Source organism: Mauremys reevesii, linkage group 9 (genome assembly GCF_016161935.1).
Source record: "Mauremys reevesii isolate NIE-2019 linkage group 9, ASM1616193v1, whole genome shotgun sequence".
Classification (NCBI taxonomy): domain Eukaryota; kingdom Metazoa; phylum Chordata; order Testudines; family Geoemydidae; genus Mauremys; species Mauremys reevesii.
The window spans coordinates 60,418,682-60,431,442 of NC_052631.1; the positions used below are offsets into that span (position 1 = coordinate 60,418,682).

At 49.5% G+C, this 12,761-nt stretch overlaps 1 protein-coding gene across 1 annotated transcript in view; it reads left to right on the forward strand.

The window, feature by feature from the left end:
- The window catches only part of MID2 (midline 2), a 321,117-nt gene extending 310,796 nt beyond the window's left edge, over positions 1–10,321 (forward strand). Inside the window, exon 9 of the mRNA XM_039488713.1 lies at positions 9,722–10,321. Coding sequence (XP_039344647.1) covers positions 9,722–10,124 — 403 coding nt within the window. The 3' untranslated portion in view covers positions 10,125–10,321. The remainder of the gene's footprint in view (positions 1–9,721) is intronic.
- The last annotated feature ends 2,440 nt before the right edge of the window (positions 10,322–12,761 follow it).

Sequence of the window (12,761 nt, forward strand, 5' to 3'; positions counted from 1 at the left end):
GGAGCTGCAGGGACGATGCCTGCCAGTGGGGCAGTGTGCAGAGCCACCTGGCCATGCCTCCTTGTAGGAGCCAGAGAAGGGACATGCCACTGCTTCCGGGAGCTGCTTGAAGTAAGTGCTGTTCGGACCCTGCACCCCTGCGCCTATCCCCACGCCCCAATGCCCTGCCCCAGCCCTGATCCCCCTCCTGCTCTCCAAACCCTTCAATCCCAGCCCAGAGCACCCTCCTGCACCCCAAACCTCTCATCCCCATCAGAGGCGCCGATTTCATGGGTCCTCCAGGGCTGGAGCGCCCACAGGGAAAAATTGGTGGGTGCTCTGCACCCACCGGCAGCCAAGCTCCCCATCCCGCCTCCCTAGCTCACCTCCGCCTCCTCCCCTGAGCATGCTGCATCCCCGCTTCTCCTCCCAGGCTTGCCACCGTGAAACAGCTGTTTGGTGGCGTAACAAGCTGTGGGAGGGAGCGGGGAGGAGCGGGAACATGGCGTGCTCAGGGGAAAAGGTGGGGCTGGGGCATGGATTTGGGGAAGGAGTCCAATAGGGGCAGGGAGGGGGTGGAGTTGAGGCAGGGACTTTGGAGAAGGGGTTGGAATGGGGGGTGGGGCAAGGGTTGGAGGGGGCGGGGCAGGGGTGGAGTTGGAGCACCCGTCGGCACCAGGAGAAGTAGGCGCCTATGGTCCCCACCCCAGAGCTCGCACCCCCATTTGGCACCTGCACCCCTTCCCGCACCTCTTCCCCAGCACTATTCCCCCTCCTGCTCTCTGAACCTCTCAGTCCCAGCCCAGAGCACCCTCCTACACCCCAAACTCCTCATTCCCAGCCCCACCCCCGAGCCCGCACCCCCAACCAGAGCCCTTACCCCCTCCCGCACCCCAGCCCCAATTTTGTGAGCATTCATGGCCCGCCATACAATTTCTATTCCCCGATGTGGCCCTCAGGCCAAAAAATTTGCCCACCCCGACCCAGGAAATGGCAAAAGCTCAAAACTTGTGAAAATTTGAACAGGCTGTTGTAAAACCAGCAAAAGGCTCCTCCTTCACCCCAGGACTAACCCTCTGCCTCATTTCAAGATCCTCCAACAAACCACATGGGCCATAGATCTCTTCATATCAATTAGAAGAATTTTTATGATGGAAAGTGTTAGGCATCCTCAGTATAGGGCCTGTTGCTGTTCCCCTGTAATGTCCCCAGAACTCACATTGTTACTGAATGGAGTTTAGGGGAAATGCTCACACTTTCCCACAGACTTCCTAAAAACAGTAAAACAATAAAACACTCTGTCAGAGGCTGGGTAATTGTGTGGCCAATAGTATTTATGCTCAGTAGGCCAGTCGATCAGTTCTCACAATGCAGGCACCCATTGGTCACCACAGGGCCCGGAAGGCAGTTCACTCATACACAGGACTGCACCAAGGGGCAGATGCTCTAGGGTTTGGGGCTGGTTTGTTTTTGCTTCGTTGGTTCCCTGAAGTACCCAAGATTGCCCAATGGTCTCTAAACTGGTACAAACCCCATGTTCCTGTCATTGGGAGCTGGCATGTTCCCTTCTGCCTTGGCTGATTCCTAATGCATCCACACTCTCTGCTGGAGGCTCTCGGGCCCCTCACAAGCTGACAAACCTTCCAAGAGCCCTGATGCCCCCAAATCCTTTCTCCACCCCCTCATGAACGCCAGCATATCCCTCCCACTGCCAAGCCCTCCTTTAAAGTCCCTTCGACTGCCTCCTGAACACCTCTTTCCAGATTGTCCCACTGGTGGGTGAGTTGTTGAATGGGTTAATCCCACATGTGCTCTGAGTGTAGCACATGGGCCACAAGCTGCTGCCAAATGTTCCTCTGTGATGAGGTGACCCTCAAAGCTCCCCAGGTGTTAAAACAACACCCTTTCATCAGGAAGCCCCTGCTGTGCTCAGATTTGGCTATGAAGAATTGTGGTTTGCTGAACTCTAAGAAAGCCCTGGCAGCCAGACTGCTGGGAAGCTCTGCTTCTGATCATCACCATGCATGGTGTGAGTTAGCCGTGAGCCATTACAGAAACATCGTCAAGCTGATCCAATTTTTAAAGCTGTTTTGCCTTGGCTGTCACAATGGGCCTAAAATGGAAGGCTTCTGCTGAAAGAGCCTGGCTGTGTCACTTCTAGCCCTCTTCCTTCCTGGCAGGGTGAGATTGTGCTAGGAAGAAATAATGTTTTTCTTAGCAGCACTGTGGCAGGTTCATTTTCTATAGAATAAAGATGGTTTTATGCTGCGTTTACACTGTTACATGTAAGGCTGTGGCAGCCCATTCTACGTGTCATGAGGCTCAGTGTAGGAGGAAACAGATGGCATGTTGTGAAGCAGCTGGATAGTGTATACACTGAAAACATAACAGTTTCTTTGCTGAAACCACTGTGAAATCTCCAGGGGATAAGAGGAAAGGTTCTCTCATGGATCACTAACTGGTTAAAAGCTAGGAAACAAAGGGTAGGAATAAATGGTCAGTTTTCACAACAGAGAAATGTAACTAGCTGGATCCTCCAAGAATCTGTACTGGGACCTTTGCTGTTCAATGTATTTATAAATGCTCTGGAAAAGGGGGTGAACAGGGGCAAAATTTGTAGATGATATAAAATTACTCAGGATAGTTAAGTCCAAAGCAGACTGTGAAGAGTTACAAAAGGATCTCATAAAACTGAGTGATTGGGCAACAAAATGGCAGATGAAATTCAGTGCTGATAAATGCAAAGTAATGCACATTGGAAAACATAATCCCAACTATGTATATAAAATGTTGGGGTCTAAAATTAGCTGTTACCACTCAAGAAAGAGATCTCGGAGTCCTTGTTGGTAGTTCTCTGAAAATGTCCACTCAATGTGCAGCAGCAGTCAAAAAAGCGAACAAAATGTTAGGAACCACTAGGCAAGGGATAGATGAGAAGATGGAAAATATCATAATTCCTCTATATAAATCCATTCTATGCCCACACCTTGACTACTGTGTGCAGTTCTGGTCACCCCATCTCAAAAAAGATATATTGGAATTGGAAAAGATACAAGGAAGGTCAAAAAAAATTATGATAGAGGTCTATACAGTTGTGACTGGTGTGGAGAAAGTGAAGAGGGCAGTGTTATTTACTCCTTCTAGGGTGACCAGATGTCCTGATTTTATAGGGACAGTCCCGCAATTCAGGCCTTTTTCTGATATAGGCACCTATTACCCCACACATTCTGTCCCAATTTTTTACACTTGCTATCTGATCACCCTAACTCCTTCAGATCCAGATCGCTCTGTATCAGCGACCTGTCCTCTTCATTCTTTATCTCCCCTCCCCTATGAAATTTTGTGTGATCTGCAAATTTTATTAGTGAGGATTTTATGTTTTCTTCCAGTTCTTTGATAAAAATATTAAATAGCATAAGGCCAAGACCCAAGCCCTGCTGGCCCCCACTGGAAACAGACCCACTCGATGATGATTCCCCTGTTACAATTACATGTTGAGACCTGTCTGTTACGTGTGGTTGCAGTGAACGGGGGAGGAGTAAGTTGGAGCTGCTTGGGAGAGTTGTGATTGTGACGTGAGGATTGTGTCTCTGAACCCTTCTCTTCCGCCCCCCCCCCCATGTGTGTGATGAAAGGAAAGGGGCCCGTGGACTGCGAGGATCCAGTCTGCAGCGGGTCTGTACAGGACTGTGCAGCTTGTGTCAGGAGTAGGCTACTGGGGTGGGATATGAGAGTAGGCTGGATTGAATGATGGGATGGGGAAAGTCCAGGTTTAGGGGTTGCCTGTGTGCAGGTGTGAAGGGGCTGTAGAAGGGTACAAAGTGGTTGTTACATTTGACAGATGTGGTGTTCTGTTGGGGGAGCAGTGTTTGAGCACAGGGTAGGTACAGGTAGTGCCTAGCCATTACTGTGACAAGGCAAAGTGGGAGTGTGTGTGTTGGGGCATCACTCAAAGAGGGCAGAGTTAAGCCTGTGCGGGCATTTACCTTATCTCTGTATTTCCTGGTTTTCAGAGGTTTGAGTTTTGCTGAGCCTGGCACAAGGTATCACCTGGCAGCCTGAACTCTGCATTAGCGAAGGGTTTTTCCTATTTAGTTTCCTAGTTGTTTAAACAAAGACATGTTTGTTGGTAGGTGCTACTGGTCATTTTGGCTGTTGTATTCTCACCTCGTTGTTCAGTTGATATGCTACTGTGCCTAGGTAATAATCAAAAGCCCTAGCTCTGATCTAGTGCTTTTCATCAGTAGATCTCAGAGAACTTTAGAGCATTACTCCCATTTTACAGAAGGGAAACTGAGGCATAGAGCGGCAACTTGCCCAAGGTCACCCAGCCAGTGGCAGAGCTAGCATTAGTTCCAGTCCAGTGACCCCTCCACCTGGATACACGGTTGCCTTGTTATTCCTCAGTGCTCCCTCACCTCCTGAATGGTTTGTTATACTGGAATGGTCTGGCTTTGAAAGGTTTGCAGTGTGTAGCTGCTAACAGGGCCCTAGAAAAATCCCATCCATGCTCAATGTCCCAAACCTTGACAGCTTTATGGCAGGCTTGTTACAGTAACTGACTTGTTAGCAGGTGAGAGCAGGCTGGTGTGTCTCCTTCTCCACCCCCTGCCCACCCCTCACCTCCAACACTTATCCCCCCCCCTTCCCATCCCACTAAGCCTTGAGCTGGCCCTGCAAAAAACAGGGACACGTCTGAAGTTGCTCCTTGCTGTCTCCTGCCCTGCGCTGCTGTGCGCACATGTCTGTCACAGGCCTGGTCTACACTGGGGGGGGTGTCGATGTAAGATACGCAACTTCAGCTACGTGAATAGCTTAGCTGAAGTCGAAGTATCTTAGATCGATTTACCTCTCGCCCTCACGGCGCGGGATCGACGTCCATGGCTCCCCCTGTTGACTCTGCTACCGCCGTTCGCACTGGTGGAGTTCTGGAGTCGACGAGAGCGCGTTCAGGGATCGATATATCGCGTCTAGATGAGACGCAATATATCGATCCCCGAAAAATCGATCGCTACCTGCCGATACGGCGGGTAGTCTGGATGTACCCACAGACTATTACTGGAGGGCCTCACGCTACCGGGTTCTGTAGCCCAAGCTGCACACTGAGCTGGGCCCCTCACTCCCATTTCCCCCCACCACAGACACACACAGCTGGGACTCCTGCTCCTGCTTCAGCCAGGCTTCCCCAGCCATGCCCCTAGCCCTCGCACCCATCCCCCTTCCCCCCACACAGGGGGGACATGTATTTTAACTATTAATTTTCTGGATTTCAGATGTTTAAATTTGTTGCCTTCATTCCCTGCACCCCAGATCCCAGCTCACATGGAGGGTCAGGGAGAGGGACTCAGACATCCCAGGGGGAGCAGGGTCCCCCAGACTTTAGAGCATATAACAAGTAGGGGGCTCAGTCCCCTTGCAGAGGTGTAGGGCTCCCCTACTCCCATTACACACAAGGAAGGGGAGAATTCAAGGTTGAAATCCCCACCCCTAAACCCCCAACTTCCTCTGCTACACCTCATATTCCCCAAACTCTCCTGTCTTCTCCCCTCCTACTCCCCCAATACCTCCCCACTTATCTGAGCCCCCCCAATCCCTAACGCTCCCCACCATCCATTCATCGCACCCCATAATACCCCTATCCCTCACTGCAGACCCAAACCACTCTTCTCCCTATTACCGCCTACTCTTCCATCCCTGGATACCCTGCCTCTCCCAGTGAGGACTTGCATGTATACTTTCTTTTCAAAAAATAGTTTCAGCACCTTCCGAATATTCTGCTGTGCTTCGATTCCGTTTCCCCAAATCAGAAATTCTCAGTGACAGAGCAGTGACAGAGGGTTAGGTATAAGGAAGGGGGGGGGCGGATACTAGACCGACAGGTCATACTGGTAGTACTGTGTCCCTACCAAGTTGGGTGAAAAGGGTGAGAGGAGCCAAACAGCAAAAATTAGGATGTTTGTTCACCAATGCGAGAAGCTTAGGTAACAAAATGGAGGAACTGGAGCTCTTGGTCCGAGAATTGAAACCGGATATCGTAGGAATAACCGAAACATGGTGGAACGGTAGCCATGACTGGAGTACAGGTATGGAAGGGTATGTGCTGTTTAGGAAAGACCGAAAAAAAGGTAAAGGTGGGGGAGTAGCATTGTATGTCAATAATGAGGTGAAATGTAACGAAATAACTAGCAATGCAATGGATAATACGGAGTCTGTTTGGGCAATGGTCACATTGGGGAAGAAAACTACTAGAGCGTCCCCTGGGATAGTGATTGGGGTGTGCTATAGACCGCCGGGATCTAGCCTGGATATGGATAGAGAGCTCTTTAATGTTTTTAAGGAGGTAAATACTAATAGGAACTGTATGATCATGGGAGACTTTAACTTCCCGGATATAGATTGGGAAACAAATGCTAGTAATAATAATAGGGCTCAGCTTTTCCTTGACGTGATAGCTGATGAATTCCTTCATCAAGTAGTTGCTGAACCGACAAGGGGGGATGCCATTTTAGATCTGATTTTGGTGAGTAACGAGGACCTTGTTGAGGAAATAGTTGTAGGGGACAACCTTGGCTCGAGTGATCATGAGCTAATTCATTTCAAAATAAATGGAAGGCTAAACAAAATTGCATCTGAGACTAAGGTTTACGATTTCAAAAGGGCTAACTTTACTAAATTAAGGCGACTAGTTAGGGAAGTGGATTGGATTAACATATTTAGGGATCTAAAGGCGGAAGACGCCTGGGGTTACTTCAGGTTGAAGTTGCAGGAGCTGTCAGAGGCCTGTATCCTGAGAAAAGGAAAACAGTTCGTAGATAGCAGTTTTAGACCGAGCTGGATGAGCAAGCGTCTCAGAGGGGTGATTAAGAAAAAACAGAAAGCGTACAAGGACTGGAAAATGGGAGGGATCAGCAAAGAAACCTATCTTATTGAGGTCAGAGGGTGTAGGGAAGCAGTGAGAAAGGCAAAAAGAGCCGGGTGGAGATAGACCTAGCGAAGGGGATTAAAACCAATAGCAAAAGGTTTTTTAGCCATATAAATAGGAAGAAAACCAAGAAGGAGGAAGTGGGACTGCTTAAAACTTTAAACGGAGTGGAGATTAGGGATAATCTTGGCATGGCACAATATCTAAACGAATATTTTGCCTCAGTCTTTAATGAGGCTAATGAAGGGCTAAGGAATAGTGGTAGAGGGACTGATGGGAATGAAGATATGGGGGTAGACATTACGGTATCTGAGGTAGAAGCCAAACTTGAACAGCTTAACGGAAGTAAATCAGGGGGCCTGGATAATCTTCATCCTAGAATATTAAGGGAATTGGCGAGTGAAATTGCAAGCCCGTTAGCGATGATTTTTAATAAATCTCTAAACTCGGGGGTTGTACCGTTTGACTGGAGATTAGCTAATATAGTTCCTATATTCAAGAAGGGGAAAAAAAGTGACCCAGGTAACTACAGGCCTGTTAGTTTAACATCTGTAGTATGCAAAGTCATGGAAAAATTTTTAAAGGAGAGAGTGGTTACGGACCTTGAGGCCGATGGCAACTGGGACAAATTACAGCATGGTTTTACGAAAGGTAGATCGTGCCAAACCAACCTGATCTTCTTTGAGAAAGTAACAGATTTTTTAGACAAGGGAAATGCGGTGGATCTAATATATCTTGATTTCAGTAAGGCGTTTGATACGGTACCACATGAGGAATTACTGGTTAAATTGGAAAAGATGGGGATCGAAATGAAAATCCAGAGGTGGATAAGGAGCTGGTTAAAGGGGAGACTGCAGAGGGTCATATTGAAGGGTGATCTGTCGGGTTGGAGGGGGGTTACCAGTGGAGTTCCTCAAGGTTCGGTTTTGGGTCCGATTTTATTTAATCTATTTATCGCTGACCTTGGAACAAAAGTAGGAGTGGTCTGATAAAGTTTGTGGATGACACCAAGTTGGGAGGTATTGCCAATTCGGAAAAGGATCGGGATATCCTCCAGGGAGATTTGGATGACCTTGTAAACTGGAGTATTAGTAACAGGATGAAATTCAATAATGAGAAGTGTAAGGTTATGCATTTAGGGATGACTAACAAGAATTTTAGTTATAAGCTGGGGACGCACCAGTTGGAAGTAACGGAGGAGGAGAAGGACCTAGGAGTCCTGGTTGATCGTAGGATGACTATGAGTAGGCAATGTGATGTGGCCGTTAAAAAAGCTAATGCGGTCTTGGGATGCATTAGGCGAGGTATTTCTAGTAGAGATAAGGAGGTGCTAGTCCCGTTATATAAGGCGTTGGTGAGACCTCATTTGGAGTATTGTGTGCAGTTTTGGTCTCCCATGTTTTAGAAGGATGAATTCAAACTGGAACGGGTACAAAGAAGGGCCACTAGAATGATCCGAGGAATGGAAAGCCTGTCGTATGAAAGGAGACTTGAGGAGCTCAGTTTGTTTTCCTTAACCAAAAGAAGGATAAGAGGAGATATGATTGCACTCTTTAATATATCAGAGGGATAAATACCAGGTTAGGAGAGTAATTATTTCAGCTCAGTGCTAATGTGGACACGAGGACAAACGGATATAAATTGTCAGTCAGGAAATTTAGGCTTGAAATTAGACGAAGGTTTCTAACCATCAGAGGAGTGCAATTCTGGAACAGCCTACCGAGGGAAACAGTGGGGGCGAAGGACCTCCATGACTTTAAGATTAAGCTGGATAAGTTTATGGAGGGGATGGTATGATAGGATAATGGGTTTAGTCAATAGGTCAATAACGTGCCACACTGGTAATTAGTACAAAGGGTCAATGTTGGGATATTGTTAGCCTTTTCCAGAGGGTCTGGCTGGAGAGTCTTGCCCACATGCTCGGGGTTCAGCTGATCGCCTTATTTGGGGTCGGGAAGGAATTTTCCTCCAGGGTAGATTGGCAGTGGCCCTGGAGGTTTTTCGCCTTCCTCCGAAGCATGGGGCAGGGGTCGCTTGCTGGTGGATTATCTGCTACTTGAAGTCTTTAAATCATGATTTGGAGCATTCAACAGCAGAGTCAAGGGAGAGAATTAGTTCAGGAGTGGGTGGATCGGCTTATGTGGCCTGCATCTTGCAGGAGGTCAGACTAGATGATCATAATGGTCCCTTCTGATCTTGAATTCTATGATTCTATGATTCTATGAATATGTCTCCCTTTTTAATTTCAGATTTCTGCTCTGGGTTGTTTGAATTGCCAGTGCCTGGAGCGGTGCTCAGATTCAATGACCAAAACACACCCTCAGAGCCGCCCAGGTCCTGCGATGTAGCGGTAGTACTGGTTTTCCAGTTGGGTAGCCTCGCTCTCTGCACGTGCTCAGTGTAATACAGTAGGAGCTAGAATGGGCACTTGAGGCTTGTGAAAATTTTAACTAGAGAAGCAAAATCTTTTTGAAATGACACTCTAATTTGATTTCCCCCAAAGGGCCATCGGGTGCCATGCACTCTGTCTTTGAGCATTGCAGACCCTGGTGCAATGAGCTGACCCTTGGTTTGATCTCCTTTAAGAAAAGCTGGGAGTTTTGTCAGGGGCTGCATCTTGGGAACCCCTTGGTCAACTGTCCCCAAATTTGGGCCACTGACCAAACCCCATGTGCCCATAAGCTGCACCAAATTTCAGGGGAATTGGAATAACCATGTACATTTTAGGGCAAATTTTAAATTGATGGCTGGATGAGCCCTCCGGGACATGGTTTGTGCATTCTGGAGGGTCTAGGTCAGTAACGTGTGTCCCTCTCCTAGGTACGCCATCGGCATCGCCTATAAATCAGCCCCAAAGAATGAGTGGATTGGCAAGAACTCCTCATCCTGGGTCTTCTCCCGCTGCAACAGCAACTTTGTGGTGAGACACAACAACAAGGAAATGCTGGTGGATGTTCACCCACAGATGAAGCGCCTGGGCATCCTCCTGGATTATGACAACAACACTCTGTCCTTCTATGACCCGGCCAGTTCTCTCCATCTCCATACGTTCAACGTTTCCTTCATCCTGCCGGTGTGTCCAACGTTTACCATCTGGAACAAATCTTTGATGATCCTGTCGGGCCTGCCTGCTCCAGATTTCATCGATTACCCAGAGCAGCAGGAGTGTAACTGCCGACCGCAGGAGTCCCCGTATGTATCAGGGATGAAAGCCTGCCACTAAGCAGCAGCCAGCCCTGTCGTGCTCCACAGTGGATCACAGGGAATGTTTGTGGGGGCTTTTGAAAGCTGGATTGGAAAGCAGACCCTGCCACCAGAGAAATAACGCTCAGCGAGTGAGCACCTCCCACAGGAATCTCATTTTTAAGGGAAAAACAAAACTTTAAAAGCGATTGAAATAAACTCTGTGGCTGAACTCTGTGTGTGCGGGATTGCAGCTTGAGAAACTCCTTTGTAGCGGGATGGCATTCCTACAGCTGGACTGTCACACGGCTTGTTTGGGTGTCAGTGGAGGGGGATGTGGGCAGGGTTTGTTCCGGGGCCTCCTAGGAGTGTGGGCGAGGGAGGGGATTCTGGGCAGAGCAGGGTGTTGCCTGGTAGGGGCCAGCTTGAGCACCAACCGGCTCCACTGACCATCGCCATTCAGATGGGGGGCTGCAATTGGCTGCATCTCAGGAAGGATCCATCACATAAGCAGCGTGGCTTTCAGTGTCACCCAGACAGGTGGCCGCAGCCAACCATCCAGAGCCATTTAACTGTATGCAGATTGTGAAAGTGGAACACCCTCTGAAAGAGCCATCCAACCGCGTCACCTGTGGGGTGTGGCTAGAGTGTTTAGCTGACAGGGGCATGCGCTTCTTCCTACTCGGGGGGATGCTCAGACCTGAAATCTGGCTCCACCCAGTGCTCCTTTTTCTTCCGTTATAACTGCCTCCTTTGGGAGGCCCTTTGTCATTATACATCAGGGAGGCCCCAGCCAAGCCCAGCTCTGGCTGATGTCTGATCTGTGCAAAATGGAGCAAGCTGAGGTGTCTGTCCCCTCCAGTGCCCATCTTGGGCCTGTGGAGGGCACAGGCCCCATCATGCAATGCTGCTTCTTGAGGCTGGGCTAGGTCATGCTCCATGGTAGAGATGCGGCTGGCCAAAGGCTGCACTGGTTTAATGTAGGCCATCCCCCTGTTGGGAGTGGGGAAAGGGCCCGGTGTCACCTGGTGCTGCTGCTGCTGCTGCCGGGCAGGGGGAGTGGAAGCTGGCCAGACAGCACCATCTCCAGAGAAGCAGGAGAGAGCCAGTGGGCCGTGAGGTGTATGACTACTGAAGTGTACAAGGACTGTATCCATTATTTATGCCTCTGCACACAGCCCTGCTCAGAATTCACTTTCTCCTCTATATGTTGTGTTGGTGTGAGTGTTAACTGGGGGCTACAAGGGAGTAAATCCAGAAGGCCAAATATGAGCGCTGATAGCAAGCACGGCAGCCTGGCCTGGCAAAGTCCATCTAGCTCATTCTCTGTCCCGTGCTGGCTCGTTCTTGGGGTCACCTCCGGAGTCAATGCTGAGCTGTTCCTTTCACTCTGAAGTTAACCCATGGGGCGGAGATCAGAATCCAGCCCCCGGGCCTTTATGTTTGGGTAACTCTGCCCCCTGTCATGCAGAGACTTGCCCAAGGTTTTTGTTCCCCATGAATCCCAGCTGCTTTGACCCTCCCTGGCAGGCACCTTGTGTCATCACTTACGTTGGGACCGAGCAAGGGCAAGTTCTGCCAATCCCCAGCTCTTCCCTTCCTGATGCTGGGGGAGCGTGTTGCATAGATAGCTGTGAATGACAACAGGAGCTGGGCAGGGGAGGACGGGCCTGCATGTGTCAGAGGAACCGCAGGTCATGGGGAGACAGTGCCCAAAGCACGCAGAAAGCTGCCTCGTGGGGCCTTTGATCTGATTTGGGAGAGGGATAGGCAATGTCTTAACTTCCATAGGTACAAAGTGCGCCTTACGATGTCTCAGTTCCAGCTGCTTCTGCAGCTGTGGGCAGGTCTAGCCTGGGTTTGCAGCCTTCCACACCAGAGCCAGTCCTGCTGCAGACCCTCATTCCATGCTGTGAACATGGCTGTCTGAATATCAGTCTACTGGCTTTTAAAGTCTGGTTCTTTCACACACAGCTGGTGCTGTTCTGCCGGGGACCCAGCATCCAACCAGCTTTTAGAACTGGTGCTAACAAAACCTCCGAACCTTGGGAAGTCTCTTCTTTGGAACGAGATTTGGCTCTTTTGCCCAGCCAAGCACCAGGCTGGCAGTATTGGCTAGTGCCGGTCCAGGGGCCAGGTTCAGTGTGTTCTTTGGAATGTCCCTTCTGTTAGTCTCTCCTTGGTTTTGTTGCATGGGGCCATGTGATCCAGGACAGGAGAAGTTGCCCGACTGCCCTTGTGTGGCTTAAAACTCTGCTTAACTTTTCCTTGGAAGAGACCTCTGGACCATGCTGATCAGAAATCTACCTCACAGCCCAGCCTCCGGGGAGCAGGTGGATTGATTGATCCGGGGGTAGTCTTAGTGCATGGGCTACTTAGTGTTAGGATGGAGTGGGCAGAGAGCATGGCTTACCTGGCTGGAGGAAGGTTCTTGCCTAGTTTCAGGAATGGAGGTCAGAGAGAGGCTGGTTTGACTCAGATGGAGTGAAGTGTGATGTGTGCACTGGAGCGTTGGCTGCTGTAAAGTCCTGCTGCTAGGCTTTGAGGATGCTGGTTTGGAGCCAGGCAGCCTGTGGACCAAACCCAGCCCCTCTGCAAACATCCCAGTATTGCCCCTTGTGACTCGTCTGGGTTCACTTAATGCCTCTTCCCTCCTGCCGGCCCTCAGCTATCTGAG